Raw genomic sequence first — 27,708 nt, forward strand, 5'->3', positions numbered from 1 at the left:
TCCTCCTCAGTGCAGCAAGAAACCTCAAATATTACCAGGATTCATTTATTTAAGGTGTAATAGTTACAAAAACCCAACAGAAGAATGATTCAGACAATAAAAACAAAACACCAAGCACCAAGTTTTCCCCAAAAATGAGAACACGTAATTAAAACTTCATTTAAATTCATTAGAATCGATTCTAATGTTCCAGCACCAGCGCACCAATCACGTTTCCCCCTCAGCTGTACATCTGAGCCATCACATCAACACCTTCTAAATCAAAGCTCTTTAGAGAAGCACGTGTGCTGAACCAGGCAAGTGCACATAAATAACCAGTGATGCACCGATACGGATATTGTATCAGTATCAGCGCCGATACCGGCACTTAGTATCGGTATCGGTTCTTGAGTTTCAGCAGCTTGTTTAAAGAGCAGACACTGAAGTGTAGCAGCTTTTCACTCAGAGGCGTGAAGCTAAATGTGAAATCGCTGCAGAAGCTCTTTCTGTTTCTGAACTGGTGTTTTTACACGGCTCTGAAATGTGAATTTAAACAGCAGTTAAAAGCTGTTTGGTGAAGCTGAGCCAGATTCTGCTTCCCCACCTGCCCGTGTTTCTGCACTGTGCATTTTTATTATTTCAGCTCTGAAACTTTTCAAATCTGCAGTTCCTCAACCAGTAAACTCTGCTCTTAAAGCTTATTTGGGCTCATATATTAAAAAAGTTCAGCCTAAATCAAGTGGAACTCTTTAAATATCAGGATTTAGAGCCTTTGATCCAGTATGGTATCGATATCAGTACTCGGTACGATACTCGGCGGATACCTGAAAACCTGGTATCGGTATCGGAAAGGAAAACATGGTAGCGGTGCATCCCTATAACTGACCTTTCAAAAGTTTAAAGAACCTCTATGTGATGTAAACGTTCTGGGAGGAACTCTTAACTTGGTGTGGAACCCTTACATTATGAGAAGGTTCTTTAAACATTCAGTGCAAACATGGTTCTTTAGAGCCCTGCCACTGAGGGCCACTGAGGGCCACTGAGGGCCGTTAAAACACCTTTCAAAGGACGATTCTTTAGAGGACATGTTTGTAAATGAGATGAGGGAGAGTAGAGCTGGGCGATATGGTAAAAATACTGTATCACGATATTTAAAGAAACGATATTTATCACGATACACATAATCACTTATAAACATCAGTGTCAGATTCTTATAAGCTACTATTCAGATCCTCTCCTGTACTGAATACAGTGATTTATACTCAACATCTGCTGCTCTTCATCTCATTAACCCTTCAGTCTAATTACACTGTTAGTAATGAAACCTGCAGCTGATCAGTGTTTATTACACTAACAGTCTCCTCCATATGATCAGAGAAGAATACTGTGTATCACAATAACAACATTTATCACGGTACAATAAAAAATCGTCATATTGCCCAGTGTAAATAAAACCTATGATGTGCACATTCTAGGAGAATTACATTATTACATCACATTAACCTTCATCTCTTTTCTTATAATACGGCTCTTTAGGGAACGTTATTGGGTTTTTTTGGTTGTTGTTTTTTGTAATAATGAACGTTTTTATGGGATCTGGCAACCCAAGCCTGGGCCACACTTGGAGAAGGCCAGTTGGAATTAGAAAATTAAAGCACAAAGGCTGAGGAGGGCTTAGGGAGAAAGGGGGATCAGGGTGTTTTTAGTGGAGCAGCTTAAAGGGGCACATATGAAGCATCTGGTCATACGGCCTGATCCGACTCAGACGACTCAGACGACTCAGCACTCAGCAGAGTTTAGGCCGTGTGGTCCCAAAACTCACAGCAGTCTATAATAATAATAATAATAATAATAATAATAATAAAGCAGAAAGTTCTTCACCTAATGGTGATGAAGACGCTGCCTGATGCCTGAGACACGGTTCTACCAGAGTTCTGAGAAGAGCTCGGCTCTAGAACCTGCTTTTAGAACCAGATCATTAAAATGGTGGAGGGATACATGCTGCAGGGTGTAGTGCAGCTACAGAAAGTAGTCCCTAAAGAGAACTGCATTAGTTCAGATTCTCTATTCACTATTTTACCTTCATCATCATCATCATCATCATCATCATCATCACTCCTTATAAAACTCAGAAGACTCATGTAGCTTCTGGTGGGTTTGGATATAAAATAAATTATGGGCTGTATCTGTGTTGTAGTCATGGCGACCAACGCCTGTATCCATTCACCACCACCGTACAGTAATCAGACCCAGTCTGATGGGATTTCCCCTTCACAACTCTCTGACTGTATTTCTAGGTTCTAAGCTTCGCTGAGGATGGGTTCTCTATCCCGGGCTCCGAAGAGTCTGTGACCTTTGCAGCTTCTCGCTCAGGGTGGGGCTGGACTGGGAGTCTTCAGAGACGCTGGAATGTGTCCCAAACCAAAGCCAGGTCATGAGAAACTTCAGGAACTCCCACAACGTCCCAGTTCAGAAGACCAGTTTACCCGGAGTGTGGCTTCGTACTGTCGACTAATCGGCCGCAGAACTCAAACAGGCTGCTGCCCTGGTCAGAGCCAGCCGTTAGCATGGACGCCACTTAACCAGGTCACACTGTGCCAAAAACTCAGCCCTGCGGTTCTAATAACTGGGTAAGACTGAGCTGGTCTACCAGCACGACCGAGCTGGTTGAACCCCTGAGCAACATGTCCAGGCTAGTCAACCAGTCTAACCCATCTAGTGCAGCTGGTTGACCATGTGCGTCATGTGGGGCTCATAAGGGTTGAATGTGGGCTAGGTGGGCACCCCGTCAGTCGGGCTCTCCAAATGGGCCTCATCGTGTTACAGCACAGGGGTCAAATCTAGGCTCCATGTGCAGTGTACATCCCAGATGAGGCCCATGTTCAACCTCTCCTGGTGGGCATCCATATGTGGGGCCAATTTGGACCCTGTGGCCTTATATAAATATATTTTTATTATATTACATTGGTAGAGTATTTGATGATGCTTTGACGGGACGGAATTTGGTAATCAAGCCTTTAAAATCCTGTTTTCGAGTCAAATTTGCAGAATTTTGCAGTTTCCTGTTTTTCCCCACAGAAAAGAACAGAGGTTAGATCGCCCCCTGCTGTTCACACTCAACACATCGGCCTAGTGAGGTCGTGCAGTGCTGCTGTGGGGCCCAATCTAACATCCCCCCAAGGACCCTCTGGAAGTCACTGTGTACTCTGCTACACTATTAGCCGAGGTTAGCCTGTCTGGTTCTAGGTAAGCTAGTTAGCTAGGGTCAGTGGGTTAGCTACAGGCAGTGTGTGTTCTGTGGGTTCTATCTGTGAGGTGTTCTCCTGGTGTTCATGTGGGTTCTTCTGGATGCTCCGGTTTCATCTCACAGCTCAAAAACACATGGTAGCACTGCTAAATCGTGTAGCTATGCTAGATTGCCGCTAGTTTCTTCTGAAATCAGGGCTATTAAAAGAGCTGACCCTGCTTCTGTTGGAGTAACTGTCTCTACTGTCCAGAGAAGAAGACTTTCTACTAGATTTTGGAGGAGGAGCATTGCTGTGAGGATTTGATTGCATTCAGCAACAAGAGTGTCAGCGAGATCAGGATGTTGGACGATCCCCTAACTCATCCCAGAAGTACTGGATGGAGCTCCTCCACCATCATTCCAGAGAACACAGTTCTTCCACTGCTCCACAGCTCCTCAATGCTGGGGGGCTTTATACCCCTCTACTAGCCCACGTCTGGCATTAGGCAGCATGGTGCCAATAAGAGTCCAGAGAGTCCTATTCTATTGGCAGTACTTCTCTAAAATAGTCTCCAAATAATAATATCTTAAATTAGTAAGAGGGTCAGATCAGGAGGCGGGATCAAGCGTTCGCCCAAAACTCCAAAGTCTGTCACAAGGCAAACATCCTTCACACCCCAAACCAAGCATGGAGGGTCCATACTGCTGCGGGGGTCCACTAATTCACCCTTCAAGAGTGACCACAGTCCCAAACATCACATTATAACGAGGAATCGGGAAACCCACCGAATCAAACACCCACTCCCACCCACTCCGGTCACAAGTCCTTTCAGCATGCTGACAATGTGAGAGCGATTAGCCGGACCGCCCTTCTGTCGCCTTGGGGGTGGGCTGTCAAACCTCTACCATCCATTACCATCTGACCACTAACACGGGGGCTAATTTATTGCCACGGGATTCAGCCAGAACATTAAAACCACTGCGGCCCCTCTCCCTATGTCCCATAGAGAACCATGGACTCCACAAGACCTCTGAAGGTGTCCTGCATGAGACCTCCAAGAGCATCAGTGAGCCTTCAGTGCCCATGACCCTGTCCCTTGGAGCACTTTCGGTAGGTACTGACCACTGCATACCAGGAGAAACACCCCCACAAGACCTGCCTGATGTTCTGGAGATGTTCTGGAGATGTTCTGACCCAGTCGTTATCTAGAACATCACCTCCATCACCTTCAAGAACTGACAAGAGCCCCTTGTAGTGGTTTTAATGTTATGGCTGATCAGTGTGTTTACATGCAGGTAAAGGTATGTAACTCATCAGCCTACCCTGACCTCCACCTGACTCCATCCCCTGTCCCCTCCTCCAGGCTGCAGTCAGCGCTGTACCCAGCGCGCATTAATACGCACGTCTTTACGCGCTGCTTTTACGCAGCAACACATCTGCGCACACCTGCAGAAGACCACCCCCCCACACACACACCCCCCTCTCTTAACAGCAGCGCGCGACAGGCTGCCCAAGCGCGTGCACGACAGCAGCAACAGCCAGGTAAAACGACAGGAGGACGCACGGAGAAGCGGAGACTTACCGAGGCCAGGGAGCCAGCAGCTGCTGAGGAGACCAACTGGCCTTCACGCACGCGCTTCACATGCACACCTTACCCGGGGAGGAGCGTCATGACGTCATGACGCCGGGGACCGTGCCGTATCTCTGTGTGTGTGTGTGTGTGTGTGTGTGTGTGAGCACCTCGGCCTGTTCCAGTCCAAACGAACAGCTGTCCGTCCACATCTGTCCACGGTGTGGCGCTCCTCAGCTGGACCTGTCCTGTGAACCACCACTGTCTTCTTCTTAAGGATCCTCATTTCCATCTGTACCTCCTTCATCATCATCATCAGTATGTTTATCATGTCTGTGATTAATATATTGGATAGATTTAAAAGACCAGACCTGTGCCAAAAGTTTGTGGACACCCCTTAATGAATGCATTCAGCTACTTTAAGCTGCACCCATTGCTGACACAAATGTGCAAATGCACACACAGCTTGTCTAGTCCCTGTAGAGAAGAAGAACTGCCAATAGAATAGGACTCCATATGACCCTATTGGCTCCATGTTGCCTAATAATGCCAGGGGTGGGCTAGTAGAGAGGTATAAAGCCCCCCAGCATTGAGGAGCTGTGGAAGAACTGTGTTCTCTGGAATGATGGAGGAGGAGCTCCATCGAGTGATCATCAAACATCATGCCCTCAATGAAATTCTCACAGCCAAATTCCCCTGATTTCAGATGACAATGAATGAGCAGGCGTCCCAATACTTTTGTCCATATAGTGATATTTGCATTCTTATTTTTATCTGAAGGTATTTATTACCTCTGTATTTTTATGTGTATTTGTAAGACTGAATTATGACCGTATGACCATAAACAAACATGTAGGACTGGAGCATCTGCAGACCGGTCAGTGCTCCCATGCTGAGCATCAGAACTGGACCTCAGCGTGATGGAAGAAGGTCGGCTGGTCACACGAGTCCAGTTTCTGTTCGTTGGGTACTTTTGCACCTTTTTCCTGTAGGGGGCGCTGGAACGTCTGATTGCTAGACATGTTGAACGTGCCAGGCAAGACCATTCCACCATCAGAGGGCAGCACAACATCTACCAAAAGTGAAGGTCTAGCGCCTCTGCTGGCTGGTTGCAGTATGATGTGTAGCTCCGCCCATCTCCATACACACTTCAATAACTAAACTCCACCCATTTTAATTCTCCCTGTGCTGATACTGGCTCATTTTTTTTATTCCCCCCCTCCAGAAATCAATCAGTTTTTAACCCTGAACTCTGCTCTAGCGTAAGAAGGCGGGGCTAAGTGAAGCTCAGTGAAGGCGGTCTGAGACACTGAGGCTCGGTCTGGGAGAAGGGGGGGGGGGGTGGGGGCTGAGTCTGGCTCCGCCTCCAGTCTCTGCTGAGCAGACTCTGGTTGCAAATTTGACAACAGGGCAGACAGCGATGGCTTCATTTCTATAGAACAGAAGGGAACGGAACCGTGGCGTCCGGGTTTTCTGCAGCGATCAGGTGGTCATAATGTATTGGAACAGTGTATTAAAAAAAAAAAAAAATAATAATAATGGGCCTCGGCTACTACTCACCGTAGTCTGGGCGGATGAAGATGGACACAGGCTACAGGCTTCGTAGGTGATAAAGATAATGTTTATTGACACACATCCATCAGTGCGGCCTCCGATGCAATTTAACATGCAGTTCATCCAAGACAATCAGATAGCGCTCAGAGTTCCAGTGCTTCATTCAACTGAACACATCAAACGTAAAAATGATTTCCAAAGAGCGTGAGGAGGTATTCATGATGATCTTTGTGGCAGTTATATACACACAGAATCAGACTCTGCTTTTAGAGAGAGAGAGGGGGGGGGGGGGGGGGGGGGTTATGACTTATCGTATGTAATGATATGAGGGCTGGGAATCTCCTCAGCTCATGGCCTCCCTGGATGCACTATGTTTTGTATGTTCCTGCTCTGATTCACTTCACTGCGGTATTCCTGTCCCTGTGTGAGCGGATGCAGCCGGATTAGAGCCAGGAAAACACTAAACTGTCCGCAGGGAGTGTTTATTATTGCTCATTATATCCATCAGAACAGTGAGAGAGAGAAAGTCTGATCGCAGGTCATGCTATCAGATGCTCCCTTGCCTTTATGTGAATATCGCCAGACATTAGATGCAGATGTTTTTTGATATTTTTTTTTTTTCGGTCAACAAAGCGACTGACCGTTCTGATAAAACCACAAAGTGGATGATAAACATGCTTTTTTAGTCCTTAAAAAGGAATAGATTTACAATTTACCTTTTTTTCCATTTTCTTTTCTTTTTTTTTTAATCCCAAAGAGGAACACAAACAGATATGGCAGTAAAATCGTTATCCGTTAACGGTAAGGCACTAGGTGGGCTGAATGCTACACCAGTTTAGTCTTCTACAAATAACTTACAATTCAAACAGTGCAGTTTTACATTTGTTAACTTAATGTTTCTTTTTTTCTTCCTTTTTTTGAACCATTCGTCTAGGAATCAAAAAGGTAAGGCAATACATTACAAAAAGATAAAAAACAAACAAAAAACAACAAAAACAAACAAGATAAAACAAACAAATTACAGAAATAATAATAATAATAATAATGTACCCAAATGAACACAAAAATGGTTTCTATTTTAGTGCTCCTTAAAGCCACTCCTTGATGGTATTCCTATGGCTTGGAGAATAACAACAACAATAATAATGATAATTACTATAATAATAATAATAATATGCATAGACTGTAAATATCTTGCATGCTCCTTGAAAACATAAACAGAAATCTAATACTCAGTACCCAGAACTCTGCCCCAAACCCGATTATTGCCCAGAGCGTCCTCAGCTCCTCGGCGCCGGAGCCGTAAGGCCAACAGAAACAAATCCATCAGAGTAAAGGCATCGGGCGCACGTCATCAGTCCAAGTGGAAGAGCCGCAAAGCTACAGCGATTGTCCCCAAGAGCAAAGACCCACCCCCCCAAAAAATACTCCCTTCAGGTTCAGAAAGAGGACAGAGCTGCAATGTTGGTCCCGTAGTTGCCGCTGCAAGCTGTGGAGGATGGTCTGAGTGCCCCCTACAGGCGGAGGGGGAGAGCCTAGAAGTTTTTCAACAGAAAAACAAAAAAACAAAAAAGGAAGCACCCCACAGCCCCCCCAACCCCGATCCCTTTACCCACCAGCACTCGACTACAGCCAGGTCCTCCGTGAAATGTAGCTTTAGGGTTAATTCCATTTTTATTTCGGATTTTTTGTATTTTATTTTAAGGTTTAGTTTAGTTTTGACGAATGTGTGTTTTCTCTTTTCTTTTCAGAGTCGTAACTGAGTCCCACGCTTCAGAGAGACGGTTCAGATGGTTAGCTGGAGGGGGAAAAAAGAGCACAGAAGAGAAGCCCGGTGAAGGAGGGGTTCGATTTTCGCTCTGGAGGAAATATAAAAAACATATTCTAACAGACTGGAAGGATGTGTGCTCAATATCCCAATACTCCACATTTACTCACTCTCTAACACACTCCAAACACACACACTCGGGTATAAACACTCTGAGACTTTTATTCTACATTTATTAAATTACTTTAATAATTTAAAATAGATTTTTCTTGTTTTTTGAACATTTATAAATTTCACAACTATTCCATAAGGAATATCTCAAATATTCATGTTTTAAATTTAGATCAGAAACACACATCCGCTGTTAGAATACGCTTCTTCAGTGTTAGTTACCACATTATACACAGAGGTGAAGACACAGCACAACTCGCAGCTTACCCGCTTTTGATCTTGCATTATTAAATATGATATTACCATCATTAACAAGGTTTACCATCCCAGCAGAACACCAACGACCCCCTCGAACATTTTACAGAAGCTTTTTAAGGCAGCGTTCGTGTTTCAGCACAGATTAAACAGATCAAAATTCTCTGCATAATCAATCAGTTCATGTCTGAACAGTCAGTCAGAGTTTGGTGATAACCAAAGTTCTAGATAAGCTCCCCCAGTCAGAGCTGGAGTTCTACAGTGGAGGTTCTAGATAAGCTCCCCCAGTCAGAGCTGGAGTTCTACAGTGGAGGTTCTAGATAAGCTCCCCCAGTCAGAGCTGGGGTTCTACAGTGGAGGTTCTAGATAAGCTCCCCCAGTCAGACCTGGAGTTCTACAGTGGAGGTTCTAGATAACCTCCTCCAGTCAGAGCTGTGGTTCTACAGTGGAGGTGAAGGGCAGCAGACGTCTGAAGCTCTAATAATAAAAGCTCCTCACAGAAAGTTCTTCACCTAATGGTGATGAAGACGCTGCCTGATGCCTGAGACACTGTTCTACCAGAGTTCTGAGAAGAGCTCGGCTCTAGAACCTGCTTTTAGAACCAGATCATTAAAATGGTGGAGGGATACATGCTGCAGGGTGTAGTGCAGCTACAGAAAGTAGTCCCTAAAGAGAACTCACTATTTTACCATCATCATCTTCATCATCATCATCATCATCACTCCATATAAAACTCTGGTTGTAGCTTCACTGGTGGGTTTGGATAGGAAATCAATTATGGGCTGTATCTGTGTTGTTGTAGTCATGGCGACCGACGCCTTGTTCCATTCACCACCACTGTAAAGAGACCAGTACTGAGTCACTACTAATGGCCGCTGAACTATGCAGACAGGTCGAACCTTGTACCGCTAGCCTGCTGTAGTTAGAGCTTCAGGTCCAAATTCGTTTACAATGACTCTGTGGGACGATGATGCCAGCAGTCTTCCCGCCAGCAGGGGGTGCCACAGAGTCATTTGCAGAGGAGCCTTTTCTCTTCTGTCACACAGCCAGGCCTTAAAACACTTCTGTTCGGACCCGCCCCGCACGCCCCTGCTATGGGTGGGTAATCAGCACCCTTCCATTAAAGGGGCAGTTCCCCATAAACACTAATTTACGATCCCACCTCCCAAATGCAGTCCATCCGGCGGGCCTCGGCTGAAGGACTACATTTGGGTTGCAGGGAAAGTCTGATTTATTTATTTATTTATTTTTGTGAACCGGTGAAACACCCTATGTGAACCCAAAGGACCCCCCCCCCCTGAGAAGTCGGGAAGTGAGTGAGGGGAGTAATGTAAGTGTGACGGAGACGCTGGGGCTACGCTGGGGTCTTTGCTGTGGGAGTAAAAGCCTGGAGCTTGTGTGTGCTGTGGTCAGCAGGAGCTGGATGAAGTGTCTGCTGCATGGAGGTTGGACTGCGCCCTGCTACAACACAACACCACACAAACAGCCGTCACTACACCACCCTAATACACTAATCGCAACCCTGTCAACCATCTCATTTACATACCGCATTTACATATCTCATTTACATACCCTAGCTATGAGGCTAACTAACGTAGCTAACAAGTGATGTAATGAAAGCTGTACAATAATGTAAATCAATGTTTGTGGAAACCCCTCCTAATAAATGCACTGAACGTGAGAATGAATGCATTCTATTCTAATGAATCCTTTAAGCTGCACCCATTGCTGACACAGATGTGCAAATGCACACACAGCTTGTCTAGTCCCTGTAGAGAAGGAGTCCTGCCAATAGAATAGGACTCTCTGGAGCAGATCAACATCATGACCCTATTGGCTCCATGCTGCCTAATGCCAGGCGTGGGCTAGAGGGGTATAAAGCCCCCCAGCATTGAGGAGCTGTGGAGCAGTGGAAGAGCTGTGTGCTCTGGAGTGATGGATGGTGGTGGAGCTCCAACCAGTACTTTTAGATGGGATGAGTTTGGGAGGATGAGGTGAGGTGGGCATAATCCAACATCCTGACCTCACTAGAAACAATGAATAAGCAGGTGTCCCAATACTTTTGTCAATTTAGTATACTACTGATAAAAGAAGTGACATTTCTCTGTGTTTTAAAACGACTGGGAAATTATTACAATATTAAGTGCTACATAAGCATACATCCCACCAATTAGCATGGTGCTAACTGCATGTGTAAAGCATGTGGAGGGGTTCGGTAACCTCTAAAAGACTTGATTAAGTGGTTTCTGTCAGACAAACTGGATTAGAAGATATTAAACACTATCTTTTTTATGCACAATAATATTAATGTGAAATAAAATGTGTATTATATTTATTTATTATTTTTATATATTTATTTAGTTTTGGACCAATAGAAATGCTCTAAATTGCCAAGAATAAACTCATGCCCTCTCCTGTAAAGTGCTCTCTGGAATGATGGATGGTGGTGGAGCTCCATCCAGTACTTTTGGGATGGGTTGGAGAGTTGGGGATGATGAGGTGGAATGGATCACAAACTTCCAAATGTTAATGCACAACAATACTAATGTAAATAAAATGTGTATTATATCTAATATAATAAATAATAAGTCTAATAATTGTCTACTAAAGCAGCTGATTTTACTATAGTATGAATGGGCAGTATATCACTGCTGTCCAATGAACACTATGTATCTCCATTTTATTTATTTATATATTTATTTTAAATTTTGGACCAATAGAAATGCTCCAAATTGCCAAATGCATTTTTGCCTTCTGCTGTAAAGCCATCATTTTGGAGCTACATGTTTTTCACTGGACAGCGACGCGATATAATGTATCTATAAAAAAACTAAGATAAAGCAAAAAATTGTTCACATGGCAAAACACTGGACTGGGATGATATTATTAATAATAATAATAATAATAATAATAATAATAAATATATTCTGTCTAGAAGGATGTGTGCTCAATATCTCAATATTTTATATTTATTTACATAATACACTACTAACACACTCAGATAGAAACATATTCTGAGACGTTTAAAATGTTTTAAATCATTTAAAATATAAATTTTTCTTAAGACGTTTGAATATTTATAGATATCTAAACTATTCCATAAGGAATATCTCATTCATGTTTTGAATTTAGATCCATTAAATTTTTCAGGACACACAGAAACATAATAATAATAATAATAACAATAATAATGGATATTTATATAGTGTATATTATTGTTACTGCTGTTAGCCTCAAAGCTCCAGTGTGGAACTAAAGCAGCTGTACTGATTAAACCCTTATCCCACCCTCTCCGCCTCCTGGGCTTCTCCACTAGCTGAAGCTCATCTCACTGCCTGAATAACACACACACACACACACCTATCTTAACCTTACATCAGTTCTGGCTTCCCTGGCAGTACAGTGCAGTGTACTCAGTACGTGACCCACCTGAGAACAGCAAGTGTTTGCTAAGAAAAAAATATAGATTAATAATATTTGTATTTATATTCTAATCTAATAAAAACACACGATTAACTGCCCTAATCAATCATTTTACAGTACCGCCCTGAACTGTCCTGCTGCGTGAGAGACAGGCACAGCAGTTATCCTCAGCTCTACCGGTCCCGCCATCACTGGAGCTGATCTGATACCCATGGCACCTGACTCTCCCTCGGCCTCTGTAACACTGGTGTGTAGGTGAGGGCAGTTACCTGGACTTCCCGCTGATGTTTTTCGGGTTCTTGCGGAAGGACTGGTTGGCTACAACAGAGCGGGTGGAAATGTTGCGGGGGGACGAGCGGGAGAAGGTGGAGGGAGGGGTTTTGGGGATCTTTTTGCCCAAATGGCCGATCCACTTTTTCTGCTCATCCTGGGACAGGGCCAGCAGGAGCATGTCCCGCGCTGACGTCACGTCATAGTTAACTGCAGGGAGGAGAGAAAGAGATCAGCAGATCAATAATAATAATAATAATAATAATAATATAAATATTTATTTATATTATCTGTATCACTAATTCGATATGAACAAATATATAATTCTATATAAACAAATCAGTGATCAGTGAGTGTCTACCTGTAATTAACTCTATATAACATTAGAATAAACCCTAATAAACATAAAGTCAGTGGTCAGTGAGAGCGTCTACCTGTAATTAACTCTATATAACATTAGAATAAACCCTAATAAACATAAAGTCAGTGGTCAGTGAGAGCGTCTACCTGTAATTAACTCTATATAACATTAGAATAAACCCAAATAAACATAAAGTCAGTGGTCAGTGAGAGTGTCTACCTGTAATTAACTCTATATAACATTAGAATAAACCCAAATAAACAAAGTCAGTGGTCAGTGAGTGTCTACCTGTAATTAACTCTATATAACATTAGAATAAACCCAAATAAACATAAAGTCAGTGATCAGTGAGAGTGTCTACCTGTAATTAACTCTATATAACATTAGAATAAACCCAAATAAACATAAAGTCAGTGGTCAGTGAGAGTGTCTACCTGTAATTAACTCTATATAACATTAGAATAAACCCAAATAAACATAAAGTCAGTGGTCAGTGAGAGTGTCTACCTGTAATTAACTCTATATAACATTAGAATAAACCCAAATACACAAAATCAGTGGTCAGTGAGTATCTACCTGTAATTAACTCTATATAACATTAGAATAAACCCAAATACACAAAATCAGTGGTCAGTGAGAGTGTCTACCTGTAATTAACTCTATATAACATTAGAATAAACCCAAATAAACATAAAGTCAGTGGTCAGTGAGAGTGTCTACCTGTAATTAACTCTATATAACATTAGAATAAACCCAAATAAACAGAAAGTCAGTGGTCAGTGAGAGTGTCTACCTGTAATTAACTCTATATAACATTAGAATAAACCCAAATAAACATAAAGTCAGTGGTCAGTGAGAGCGTCTACCTGTAATTAACTCTATATAACATTAGAATAAACCCAAATAAACATAAAGTCAGTGGTCAGTGAGAGTGTCTACCTGTAATTAACTCTATATAACATTAGAACTGCTAAAACTCTCAGCACTTCAGAATTAAAATGAAAGTAATGTGGTGTTCGGTATCTGACCTTTGCAGGGCGCGATGACGTCCTCCTTCCTGTCCAGGTGGTCTTTGTGGCACTTAACATGGCAGCGGCGGCACTCCAGCGCCGGCGGGGGTTTGAAGACGTGCCACAGCGGTTTGGCACAGGCCTCGCAGTTGGAGGGGAAGTGGTAGAGCGTGGGGATGAACTCGTGACCTTTATGGGGCAGGCAGTTCTTATCGCCCTGAGGGACGGCCTCCAGGTCCGCCTCCTTCCTACACTCGCCCTCGTTGGCATAAAGGATCTGCAGGAGGAAACACGACAGTCTCTCATGGTTGGTTTGGGATTCATCAGCAGCTGGGGGGTCACTATTCCACAATGTGAAGCTCTTCAGTCTTTTTGACTGAGCGCGTCCGCTTAGTGCACCTCTCTTGATGCAGCGGTGGCAGACAGAGCTATGAAAACAGTCGTCGCCGAGCTGTCGGCTGTTCTCAGAGCAGATACAGGTCAGATACAGGTCACTTACATATATGAATATGTGTGAATATATAAATGTGAACCGCCAAGATGGCCAAACCCGATCTGAGCAAATAATTAGAATGGATTAATGAGGCTTGTAACGTCAACATAGCCTATGTAGCAGCTTCAGCATCATGCTGATGCTCCACTGACTGCACTATGGAGGTTTGGTGGTGGAGCTGCAGGAGGAGAACCTCTCTCCAGAACTGCTGCTGTGTAACGCTGCAGAACCCATAGAGTCATATTAGTGTAAAATCCTGTAGTGTTACTCTACCACCTCAGCCCACATGCTGCTCCACCTTCAGATCAAGCTTCTGCAGCTCTCACACTGTCCAGAAATGCACGTGTACAGCTGTCCATGAGGGGGCGCTCAAACGTGATTTGTATTTACAGCAGTGGAGTAAAAGTGAATCATACTTCCCAACAGCTGGGGGACCCCAAAAACAATCCGTCTGCTACGTCAGACAGGAAACGAGACGGCGACTGAGACTGTGTGTGTGTGTGTGTGTGTATATATATATATATATATATATATATATATATATATATATATATATATATATATATATATATATATATATATATATAAAATTCTGATTAACAGCAAACCTGAAATATTCTGGGGATTTCGTCTGTTTCAGCACGGTACACGTCGCCTTGTGTTACTGGACGCACATGGAAGAGTTTGCTGGAAAACAGGGAGGAAGAAAAAAAAAAAAACCAAAAAGATGAAAATGAATTACAAGAAATACCTGTGTTTAAAAATGAATAATAAATAAATAAACAGATAAATAAACAGCATCATCTTCAGACAGTAGCCCAGGATGAAAGACTCCTTATTATGACATAACACAAAGAGTTAGTTTCCATGTATGGACACTGTGAACTATATGGTCTGTATACATACACACAGCATGGACAGTATAGACTATATGGACAGTGTGGCCGATATGGACAGTTTGGAGCATATTGTTAGTACAGACAGCATGGACACTGGACTACAGGGACAGTATGGGCAGTTTAGACTGTACTGGCTGCATGGACACTGGACTACAGGGACAGAATGGGCAGTTTAGACTGTATTGGCTGCATGGACACTGGACTCCAGGGACAGTTTCGACTGTACTGGCTGCACGGACACTGGACTCCAGGGACAGTTTCGACTGTACTGGCTGCACGGACACTGGACTCCAGGGACAGTTTCGACTGTACTGGCTGTACGGACTGTATGGAGAGCACATATAGTGGGTCTGTAAGTAAGGGTCCAGCTGAAAAGGTGGGTAACTCACTCAATGTCCAGCACCATGGAGGGATTGGACTGCTCCTTGTCCTGCTCATCATTATAGAACAGGATCTTCTTACTGCTCACCACAACATACTGACGAAGAGAGAGAGAGAGAGAGAGAGAGAGAGAGAGAGAGAGAGAGACACACACAGTTAATAAAAGGACACAGGAGAGCTGCACAAACATCATGACAACAACATCTCATGTAGCGAACGCTGGATCGTCACTGTCCAGTGAAAAACACGTATCTCCAAAATGGTGACTTTACAGGAGGAGTAAAATGCCCTTAGCTTTGAAATAAGAGTTTATTCCCAGTAGCTTAGAGCATTCCTATTGGTCCATTTCTCCAGGTCCATTATTTATACAGTGCACAGAAGCAGCTACAGGGTTCAAAACCATGGAGAAAAAAAAAATGGAGATACATGTTTTTGTTATTGGACAGCAGTGATGCAGTCTATACAGAATAAACCCAGGAGCGCATCCTACTGACCCAGGCTACCTTTACCTTTTAATGGCTTTAAAGGCTTGTTGTCTAATCGAGAATTGACCATTTTAACATAGAGTAAAATGCAGCGAATTAAATAATAATAATAATAAAAATAATAATTTCTAATAAATAAATAAATACAATTAATTAAATAATAAAAAACATAAAAATATATAAAATACAAAAACAAAATACATGAATGAATTAGTCTATTTAGTTAATTGGCTAATTACCCAACCCACTCATTAGTATGTTCTCCCAATTACATGTAATGCTCCCAACACTGGTGGGTAGGGTGAGGACTGCCATCCCCAACCAGCCACCGCCTCTTTTCCAACATCCACTTTATGCAACATCACTGAGCTCAGAGCAAAGCCCTGGATACCCAGCTCTAATACATCAGCTAGCAGACGATGATGTGATGTGGGGAGAGAGAGCGAGCCATCGTTGTGCTCTTTCAGACTCCGGCTGCTGATGGCAGCGATATTAGCCTGGTCTAGTATATGTGTATATGTGGTGTGTGACGGAAGAGCCTCACCTGTTTCTTCCAGCCGTATCTCTTAATGTTGGCTCTGTTCGGGATGGACAGCCAGCCTTCCAGTCTCGATTCTGTGGGCGGATCAGAGAAAACGGCTCAAACCCAGCACGCCGAGCCCTGCTCCATCTCTACAGTGAGCATGCAGTGAAGAACTCAACCAGGCTGGGGACGTCTCTAAACATCTCAAAACCACCCTCAAACCATAAAGAAGCCGTCAGAATCACGTCCAGCAGCCGCATGCCAGCCGGTCACACGTTCACACACCTTCCACGGGTCAGGGAGTCGCAGCAGAGTCCTCTCAAGCTGTTTAGGGCCGGCCGGTTAGACACAGACCATTGCGTAGACAGGTGCGGGACGTCTAGGCTACTGGCTGACTGAATCGGCCGCTCTGGTCAGTACTGGTACTGTGAGTTGGTTTAATATCACAGGTGAAGAATCAGAGTTCAGCATGAGTTCAGCTCTAAAGCTACATTAGTCTGGTGATTCTGGCAGGTCTGATTCAGCTGCCTCTGAACTTGAACCTAAACCCAAACCCTTAACCCTAATCCCAACACTAAACCATAAACTTTAACCTAAACCCAAACCCTTAACCCTAACCCCAACACTAAACCATAAACTTTAACCTAAACCCTTAACCCTAACCCCAACACTAAACCATAAACTTTAACCTAAACCCTTAACCCTAACCCCAACACTAAACCATAAACTTTAACCTAAACCCTTAACCCTAACCCCAACACTAAACCATAAACTTTAACCTAAACCCAAACCCTTAACCCTAACCCCAACACAAAACCATAAACTTTAACCCAAACCCTTAACCCTAACCCCAACACTAAACCATAAACTTTAACCTAAACCCAAACCCTTAACCCTAACCCCAACACAAAACCATAAACTTTAACCTAAACCCTTAACCCTAACCCCAACACTAAACCATAAACTTTAACCTAAACCCAAACCCTTAACCCTAACCCCAACACAAAACCATAAACTTTAACCTAAACCCTTAACCCTAACCCCAAACCATAAACTTTAACCTAAACCCTTAACCCTAACCCCAACACTAAACCATAAACTTTAACCTAAACCCTTAACCCTAACCCCAACACTAAACCATAAACTTTAACCTAAACCCAAACCCTTAACCCTAACCCCAACACAAAACCATAAACTTTAACCCAAACCCTTAACCCTAACCCCAACACTAAACCATAAACTTTAACCTAAACCCTTAACCCTAACCCCAACACTAAACCATAAACTTTAACCTAAACCCTTAACCCTAACCCCAACACTAAACCATAAACTTTAACCTAAACCCAAACCGATAACCCTAACCCCAACACAAAACCATAAACTTTAACCTAAACCCTTAACCCTAACCCCAACACTAAACCATAAACTTTAACCTAAACCCTTAACCCTAACCCCAACACTAAACCATAAACTTTAACCTAAACCCAAACCCTTAACCCTAACCCCAACACAAAACCATAAACTTTAACCCAAACCCTTAACCCTAACCCCAACACTAAACCATAAACTTTAACCTAAACCCTTAACCCTAACCCCAACACTAAACCATAAACTTTAACCTAAACCATTAACCCTAACCCCAACACTAAACCATAAACTTTAACCTAAACCCAAACCGATAACCCTAACCCCAACACAAAACCATAAACTTTAACCTAAACCCTTAACCCTAACCCCAACACTAAACCATAAACTTTATCCTAAACCCAAACCCTTAACCCTAACCCCAACACTAAACCATAAACTTTAACCTAAACCCAAACCCTTAACCCTAACCCCAACACTAAACCATAAACTTTAACCTAAACCCAAACCCTTAACCCTAACCCCAACACAAAACCATAAACTTTAACCCAAACCCTTAACCCTAACCCCAACACTAAACCATAAACTTTAACCTAAACCCAAACCGATAACCCTAACCCCAACACTAAACCATAAACTTTAACCTAAACCCAAACCGATAACCCTAACCCCAACACTAAACCATAAACTTTAACCTAAACCCTTAACCCTAACCCCAACACTAAACCATAAACTTTAACCTAAACCCAAACCCTTAACCCTAACCCCAACACAAAACCATAAACTTTAACCTAAACCCTTAACCCTAACCCCAACACTAAACCATAAACTTTATCCTAAACCCAAACCCTTAACCCTAACCCCAACACTAAACCATAAACTTTAACCTAAACCCAAACCCTTAACCCTAACCCCAACACTAAACCATAAACTTTAACCTAAACCCTTAACCCTAACCCCAACACTAAACCATAAACTTTAACCTAAACCCTTAACCCTAACCCCAACACTAAACCATAAACTTTAACCTAAACCCAAACCCTTAACCCTAACCCCAACACTAAACCATAAACTTTAACTTAAACCCAAACTTTCAGCTTAAACCCAAACGTTCAACCTAAACCCTAAACCTTAACCTCAACTCTAACCCTTACCCTAAACCCTAACCCTTAACTTAAACCCAAACGCTCAACCTAAACCCTAAACCTTAACCTCAACTCTAACCCTTACCCTAAACGTTCAACCTAAACCCTAACCCTTAACCTAACTGTAACCCTAACCCATAACTCAACCATAAACCTAACCCCTAACCCTCCTGAGGGGCGGGTCAGCCTGACTGAGACTCCGGCTCTGGACCGTGGGCTTATTGGGACGAGGTAAGGTGTTCCCGGACTGAGAGCATGCTGTGATGAACCAATCAGAGCTACGCTGAGAGGTGATAGGACGATTACAGGAGTGCAAGGAGGGGCTGCAGTGTGCTACTCATTCAGTGGTGACCATGCAGACGGCACTGAGGTGGTCTGTGTAAGGGGGCAAAGTGTCTCTAAACACCTCTGAAAAAGACCCTCAGAGTGGAGGTTAGTCAGCAGAGTCCAAAATCCAACACTAATCACCAAAACCACGCCTGAGTGACCAAATACTAAACACGAGCATTCAGTAGTTTTATATACACACACATATATATATACATATAATGAAAATAAATCATTGTTTTTTAATTAATTAACCTGATTTTATTGTTATTTATCAATATTAAATAAAACGTATTGTGAATTTATTGTGAAGAGACTCCTTTCACTCTGAGGAGCTTCTTTCAGGGGCAACCGAGACAAACACAAGATGCTCTCTCACAAAAACCAAAGATGGAAAAACAAAGATGAAAATAAACACACAGATCTGTGCAAAAGTCATAAACTCTATATAACATTAGAATAAACCCAAATAAAGTCAGTGAGAGTGTCTACCTGTAATTAACTCTATATAACATTAGAATAAACCGTAATAATCATAAAGTCAGTGGTCAATGAGTGTCTATCTGTAATTAACTCTATATAACATTAGAATAAACCGTAATAATCATAAAGTCAGTGGTCAATGAGTGTCTATCTGTAATTAACTCTATATAACATTAGAATAAACCCAAATAATCATAAAGTCAGTGGTCAGGGTGTGCTGTTGGTCAGTGTGGTTAGCTGGTCAGATATCAGGCCTCTGCACAGAGCTGTGAGTGAAAAAGGGAAGCAGAGAGCACAAAGCAGGCATGAAGGGGAAGGAACCTGCAGGTTACTCACAGAGGGGAAAGAACAGTGGATACAAAGAGAAGGAGAGAACCGACTGGACACCAGAGGGAAGAAGATGAGAGAGAGGATTTTAACCACACACTCTCGCCCACACACACACACACACACACACACACACACACACACACACTCGCCCACACACACACACTTTACCAGAACTCCACCAACAGAACAGGTGGCAAGAAGATTATACCTACCGCTGATTGAGATCCGGCCATTCATCAGTACTGACCCTTAGCCCTGATCCTTCAGGGTTCATTTACTGTGCTGGTATTTGCTCCTCTGTTTATTATTCTGAAGTTTAGTTTTCTTGTAAGCCACAAAATTGCAGCCCAGACAGTCAGAAAACTATGAGCTCACGGCTGCTTTTAGTTCATTTGCGCCATCACATCTAATACATACACACTGCCCCTTACTTTAAAACACTGTACATTTTACACTGCAGCAATGAACTCAATGCAATACTTCTGATGACTGATTAAAAACATGATTATCATTTTTATCAATACATAATCTACTCACTTAATCTGTTATTTATGCATTTATTGCTAGATTAAATGGAAATTGTAGGTTTGAGATATTCAAAGGAAACCATACTCAAAATGCAATGCTGTTATAGTTGTTACACTATTTATATTTTAATTTTATGAACTTAATCAATGAATTGAAATGTATTTAATTAGAATGATATTATATTATTGTACTTAAATTAGATTTAAATTGAGCTCATAATGAAATAATCCTCTTCTACAGACACTCATATGGACTGAAAGTAACTGCCGCTACAGCCAGTGATAACGGAGTCTAAAGGGTTAACGTGAACAGTGTCTTATCTAATACGTGTGCTGCGTAACTCCTGGGTCACATCCGACCCACTTCCACACATGAAGGGTCAGAGCGGCTCTTGAAAAAGTACATTAAATTAAAGTTAAACCTTTAATTTAATTTAAAACCAATGTACCGCTTCAGGAGAGGAAAGGTTGCCATGGAAACCGTGAGCCTGGCCTAAAAAAAACGCCGGCGTAAGATCTGGGTTTGGTGCCACAAACATATGACATTTTTGAAAATCCTCTAGAAAATTGTACAATTACCCCCCACTCAGTTTTAGAGTTGATTGCATCCGTTTAGATTCATATTTCCAAAGATTTTCTTATGAATAAAAACATCTGTGACCACAAGCACCAAACTCTGCATGGAAAACTTCATTCATTCAGATCATCAATTCAGGACAAAATAAATATTCAGTTTATTTATGAGTGAAGGGAACCCAGACCCTGGAGGAGAACCCCACCGAGAGGAGAGCATGTGGAGATGAGAATCAGCAGCTAAAATACAGAAACGTACTTTTAGCTGAGATGTAAGAGACACAGAGATGAGTGGGGAAATGAACCAATCACAGCAGCTCCCCAAAACAGAGCTCATCATAGAGCGGAGATCAGATATCATTACATTATTAGGGATTATTAATGCCTTATCTGGGTATGTATGGAGGAGGTGTGACCAGTGTTCCTGCCAGTTAATAAACTTGGCTTTATTATTAGATACGCCTGGTCCATGAATCTATACTTTTTGGCCATTTTATCAGAAACACCAATCTACCAATGACTTTGTGCTAGTTTCAGATGGTGCGAGGTGGACTTTGATGGTGGAAGTGGGTGACCAGCTTGGTTCTTGATCAATAAATGTTCATAACTCAGAAGCAGACTAACCTACAGACATAGCATCTAATCCGCATGACCCCCCGACCCATCATCAATTATTCAGCTCATCTTCCATATAAGAAGAGAAAAGAGAAGGGAGGGGCTGCTCGCTCCTCTTCAGTCTCACAGACTTCCAATTTCAGAATAAAAGTCCTGAGCCCGGACAGCACTGAGCCGAGGTCCAGCACAGTTATTATATTTATATTTTAGTGACCAATAATCAGAAATTGAGTTTATCAAGTCTCTCCCCGATGGTCAGGTATAGGATTTATTAATTCAACATGGTAGCAGGTATCAGGTTTTGGTCGATACGCAAAGTTTACGTATCAGTATCTGATAATTTCACTCTTCATTTCCAAATTTAACACAAAAACAATATAAATAAGAAAGTAAAAATAAATAAATAAATAAATAAAATAAAATAAATAAGAAAAAAAAATGGCCCAAACTTAGGCCCAGACTTCCACCATGGACATACCCACACTTAAAGCCACAGGAAGGGTGGGTGTTTTTGAAAAAATGGCCAGTGTAGACCTGTTTGTGAGCCTGGATGTGTGTGACAGCAGAGTGTGTGTGTATGTGTGTGTACCTGCGATGTTGCTGTCCGTCTCGTCGGGCTGTAGGCTGGTAACACTGGAGTTGTCCATGCGCAGCTGCAGGTCGTTCAGCTTCTCCCTCAGCTGCTCGATGTCGCTCTCTTTGCTGTCCAGCTGCATCTGCAGCTCGTTGCGGTACGTGCTCTCCTCCACCAGTTGCTGCAAGACCACCCAAACAACAAACTCACTATTGCACACCTGAACCTTCTATGACTTCCGACACAGGACCCGACACAGGACCCGACACAGGACCCGACACAGGACCCGACACAGGACCCGACACAGGACCCGACACAGGACCCGACACAGGACCCGACACAGGACCCGCTACTTCCCCCAAAAACAAGGGTATTAAAAAAAGCTTTTGCCGGAGTAACTGTCTCTACTGTCCAAGAAAGCAGAAGAAGGAGGCTTTCTACTAGATTTTGGAGGAGCATTGCTGTGAGGATTAGATTGCATTTAGCAACAAGGGCGTTGGTGAGGTCAGGATGTTGGATGATGACCATCACCCCACCTCATCATCCCCAACACATCCCGAAAGCACTGGATGGAGCTCCACCACCATCATTCCAGAGAACACAGTTCTTCCACTGCTCCACAGCTCAATGCTGGGGGGCTTTACACCCCTCTACTAGCCCACGCCTGGTATTATTAGGCAGCATGGAGCCAATAGGTTTATTAGGTGTATCTGCTCCAGAGAGTCCTATTCTATTGGCTATAGTACTTCTCAACAGGGACTAGACAAGCTGTGTCACCAAAGGGGTGTCCACAAATATTTGGACACGCAGTGCATGCTATAAGATGTACTGTGATTTATTATTTATGTAAAGGTCACAGTGATAAAACGTAAAGTGAGGTGCCAGCACCCACCGCCTGCATCTCATTAAGCTCCTTTTGGTATTTGATGGCCATGTGGTTGAACTTCTCCTTCTCCTGGTTGAGCTCCAGCTGCAACTTGCGGTTCTCCTTCTCCTTCTTCCTCAGATCTGTGGTGCTGCCGCGGTTCTTCCGGTCCAGCTTCATGTCCTTCCGGTTCATGATTTCAGCCAGCTTATTCACCGCCTGCAGGACGAGAAGGAAACGGCAGTTCACTTCACAGCAACCGGGCCGGTCTCCAGTCCCCCCCATCTACTGTTTAGAACCCCACCCATCACACAACGCTCCCAGTGCTGGGACGGTGAAGGCCATGCTGAGGCCACAGTGAGTCTTTACAAAGGCAAGGATAGGAAAGCACAGTCCAGGCTGGGCGATCTTCTCAGACTTACCTGCGTCTTCAGAGTTCGCTCTGTGTTGAGGATCTTCTCATAATTGGCCTTGATGGAGTTTGAAAGTTCTTCCTTTTGGGCTCCAAACTCTGCCAAGAAAGGAGGAAAGCAGGGTCAGGAGGAGCAGAGCTGAACCTGCTCTACCTGAGAGAGGCTACAGGAAAAGCAGCTTCTCCAAGAATTACGAATATAAGAGTTTCTGCAGTGAAGTTCTTTCACAGGGTGTTATCTGACAGGGTCCCGAATCACATAACCGTACACTGAGCATACGGATGACCGTTACTGCTGATATGGGTGGTGCACTACCTGTATATACTATTTATTTGTATAGATAGTATGGGAGTGTGTAAGTGAGGTTAGAAAATATATACTATGTATATTATGTATTTATGATTTTTATACACACACACACACACACACCATAATATGATACGCTGTGCATTATTGTATTGCTTCTCAAAATCAGTATTGATTATTAATGAATAGTGCAGAGGTAAAGGTTGGTGTCAGACAGAGGTTCATTTAGTGTTGTGTTTAAACCCCAACCACTAGATGGCAATGTCTGATTTTTTTTTTCTTGTTTTGTTTTACTATGTCAGTTTTCCTAAAATGTAATATATATATATATATATATATATATATATATATATATATATATATATCACCATGCTTATAGTATCGCAATATATACAATATATTGAATCATAACCTCTGTATCGTTATGATACATATCGGAAATACACAGTCATAGCAGAATGTATATACGAATTTAATATATATATATATATACATATGAAAATAAATATGAAATATTTTATATATTTTATAAACAAAAAACAATTATATATATATATATATATATATATATATATATATATATATATATATATATATATGATCACATCACAATATTTAAAGGCATTTTCACAACAAACAATATTTATCACAGCACACACGATTGCAGAAAAGATCAGTAGCAGCAGATTCTTAAATTGGCCTCTATGTGTAAATATTCTTCTAAAAAAAATTTGTGATTTTTATTTCAAATGTGCTGCACTTCATTCAGACTAATCACACTGCAGCTGATCAGAGTTCCTTACGCACTGGTGATATCCTCAATATGCTGAAACACAATTTATTAAAATACCATAAAATATCGGACCGCCCGTCCCCAACAGAACGCCTGATATCCAAGCTTTGCTGAGACTCTATATCAGAGTCAGAAGACCTGGTTCTGGCCTCTATCACACTGAAAACAGTGCTGTCTGAAGACCTCCTGGACAGAAAACACCTTTGCTGCAGCACCTATAAGCGATCTGCAGATCTTCTGGAGCATGTGCTGGAAGATCCTACCTTTCTCTTGAGACTGAAGCTTCTCATCTAGCTCGGCTTTCTCCCTGCTGAGGTTCTCCACGTCTTTGGTAAGGGTTTTGTTGGAATCCTCCAGCTGAGCAAAAGACATCAGAAATGATTATCAAGTTATTTATATTTCCTTAAATAGACGACTGGGTCAGAACATCTCCCAGCAGTGGGCGCAGGGGCAGTGGTGGCTCAGCGGTTAGAGCTCCGGGCTAATGGCTGTGGTCTGAGCTTAAAGGACTTGCTCAAAGGACCTGCAGCTGAAGTTAATCTGTTAATCTAACGTTTTAGATCCAATTAAAAATGCGATAAGATTTATAAACAAAGCAAAACTATTTGATTATAAAAGGGGAGAGTGTGTGTGTGTGTGTGTGTGTGAGACAGACCCGTGCTATAGTAGACTCTCTCTCAGAGAGCTCCTGTTTGTGTCGAGCTGAACTCTTCTTGCTCTCTTGGCTGAGCTCAAAGTACTGCTCCTCCTGTAGCGCTCGGGCTAACTGCTCAGATTCAGCCTTCGTCACCGTCAGATCCAGCTGCGCCATCAGAGAATCCCTACACACACACACACACACACACACAGTTGTATGTTAATCACATTTGGTACTATAGCATACAAAGTACGTTTGTGTCTCCAAAAGCGTAGGGGGCGCTCTGTAATGCTCTATAATGTTCATATGATCCACATGCTCATTCTGACAGACTGTAATACACTACAGGAAGCGTAGGGGGCGCTCTGTAATGCTCTATAATGTTCATATGATCCACATGCTCATTCTGACAGACTGTAATACACTACAGGAAGCGTAGGGGGCGCTCTGTAATGCTCTATAATGTTCATATGATCCACACGCTCATTCTGACAGACTGTAATACACTACAGGAAGCGTAGGGGGCGCTCTATAATGCTCTATAATGTTCATATGATCCACACGCTCATTCTGACAGACTGTAATACACTACAGGAAGCGTAGGGGGCGCTCTATAATGCTCTATAATGTTCATATGATCCACACGCTCATTCTGACAGACTGTAATACACTACAGGAAGGCTCCTCACCTTTCAGCGTGCATCTCCTGCACTTTTTTCTGCGTCTCCTGCACCAGCCGGTTCCTCTCCTCCAGCTCCTCCTTCAGCTCCTTCACCTGAGTTTTGTACAGCGTCTGAAACACACACACACTTTCATCAACTAAATCTGCCAAACCAGGCAAGTAGTGAACACATTAGGAGCATTTTATTAGGTACGCCTTACAGAGAAATACTGCTCAGCCTCCAGTTGGTCCTGCAGCTCCCTCATCTGACCCTCATTCCCTCTGTACTGCCTGCAAAGAGAACATCAGAACAACACACTCAGTAGTCTTACACACACTCACTCACTCACACACCATTTCTGTCAGCCTTGTTAGTCCCACTCCATACTTAAGAAAGTGGAGGAGGTTCTCAATCACTGTGTTCATCATTAGAACATCTCCAAAGTTCTCCTCTCTCATGGAGTCTAGTATTATTTAGAGTTCTCCTCAGATCAACACCTGGTTTGGTGGTAAATCAGGGCTTAATGATGGTAAATCAGGTGAGCTGCTGCTGCTGCTGCTGCTGATGGAGTTGATTGAACACATCCTCCACGCTGTGCTGGCTGGACTGGGGGCGTCCAGGAGAACCCTGGAGGAACCGAGCTCTGTTCTTCAGACTAGCTCACCGACAAGATCTCACTACTTTCTTTCTTCAGAATGAGAAGCTCTTGTTTCTCCTTTTTACTGGATTTATGTTCAGCTGCTTTATCTGTTCTGAAGAGATCTGGATCTTCTACAGTAGAAACCCTCTCACTGCTGAGAGACGTGGGTTAGAGTGATGAAATCAGCTCAGACAAAAACTCTCCTCAATTCAGCAAGAAATTCCCCCTCAGCCACCAGGATCTGCAGGACTGCCAAATAATCAATAATCAAATTGGATTTAGACGAGTGAGAGCATTACTGATAAACTGCTGAACGGCAGTGAACGCACTGCAGTTTCCTTGCCTACGTTCATCGAGTCCTAGCTGGCTGTGCTCCGTCAGCGTGTGAACCTGGCGGAGGAAAGCGCTGAGTAAAGGCTGGCTGGTTGTATTGAGCCTGTAAGCAGCCTGCGGGGATTATCCTGCAGTGGGTGGAGTCAGGGTGGAGGATAATCTGTGAGCTGTGTGAGTAAACAGTGCTCCTCAGCAGCCACTCCTACAATTACAGCCTGAAACAGGCCAGCGGAGGAAACAGCAGCGCCGAGGCGGAGGAGAGCAGGAGGTACAGCTGCTGTGTGGATTTTTATGTGGGAAAATCTAGTCTGGTCTAATCTGACCTGGTCTAGTCTGGTCTGATCTAGTCTGGTCTGATCTAGTCTGGTCGAGTCTAGTCTGGTCGAGTCTAGTCTGGTCGAGTCTAGTCTGGTCGAGTCTAGTCTGATCTGGTCGAGTCTAGTCTGATCTGGTCGAGTCTAGTCTGATCTGGTCTAATCTAGTCTGATCTGGTCGAGTCTAGTCTGATCTGGTCTAATCTAGTCTGATCTGGTCACACTGGGAGCTCATTTTAGTGGCAGGACTAACGGAGGAAGGGTCCAAGCATCCAGACGGGGTCCAGACCTGAGACCTGCTCTAGACCTGAGACCTGCTCTAGACCTGAGACCTGCTCTAGACCTGCTCTCAGTGATTTTACTGTTCCTGGAGCAACACAACAGAAACCACACTGACATTTCCAGAACCGAATAGACTAATTACTGCTGACCAGCAC

General features: G+C 43.0%; 2 protein-coding genes across 3 annotated transcripts in view; both read right to left on the reverse strand.

The window, feature by feature from the left end:
* The window catches only part of greb1l (GREB1 like retinoic acid receptor coactivator), a 76,747-nt gene extending 71,913 nt beyond the window's left edge, over nt 1–4,834 (reverse strand). For both annotated transcript variants that reach the window (XM_072687140.1, XM_072687137.1), the window contains exon 1: nt 4,789–4,834. The gene's annotated coding sequence lies outside the window, so the exon portion shown is untranslated. The remainder of the gene's footprint in view (nt 1–4,788) is intronic.
* Nucleotides 4,835–6,379: 1,545 nt separating this feature from the next.
* rock1 (Rho-associated, coiled-coil containing protein kinase 1) overlaps nt 6,380–27,708 on the reverse strand; it is a 67,589-nt gene continuing 46,260 nt past the window's right edge. The window contains exons 21-33 of the mRNA XM_072687148.1: nt 26,205–26,274; nt 26,012–26,115; nt 25,341–25,506; nt 24,949–25,042; nt 23,596–23,684; nt 23,201–23,392; nt 22,324–22,489; nt 16,391–16,461; nt 15,370–15,458; nt 14,690–14,768; nt 13,607–13,865; nt 12,217–12,427; nt 6,380–8,128 (exon numbers count right to left, since the gene is read on the reverse strand). Coding sequence (XP_072543249.1) covers nt 8,125–8,128; nt 12,217–12,427; nt 13,607–13,865; nt 14,690–14,768; nt 15,370–15,458; nt 16,391–16,461; nt 22,324–22,489; nt 23,201–23,392; nt 23,596–23,684; nt 24,949–25,042; nt 25,341–25,506; nt 26,012–26,115; nt 26,205–26,274 — 1,594 coding nt within the window. The 3' untranslated portion in view covers nt 6,380–8,124. The remainder of the gene's footprint in view (nt 8,129–12,216; nt 12,428–13,606; nt 13,866–14,689; nt 14,769–15,369; nt 15,459–16,390; nt 16,462–22,323; nt 22,490–23,200; nt 23,393–23,595; nt 23,685–24,948; nt 25,043–25,340; nt 25,507–26,011; nt 26,116–26,204; nt 26,275–27,708) is intronic.

The sequence above is a fragment of the Salminus brasiliensis genome, chromosome 9 (assembly GCF_030463535.1).
Source record: "Salminus brasiliensis chromosome 9, fSalBra1.hap2, whole genome shotgun sequence".
Lineage (NCBI taxonomy): Eukaryota > Metazoa > Chordata > Actinopteri > Characiformes > Bryconidae > Salminus > Salminus brasiliensis.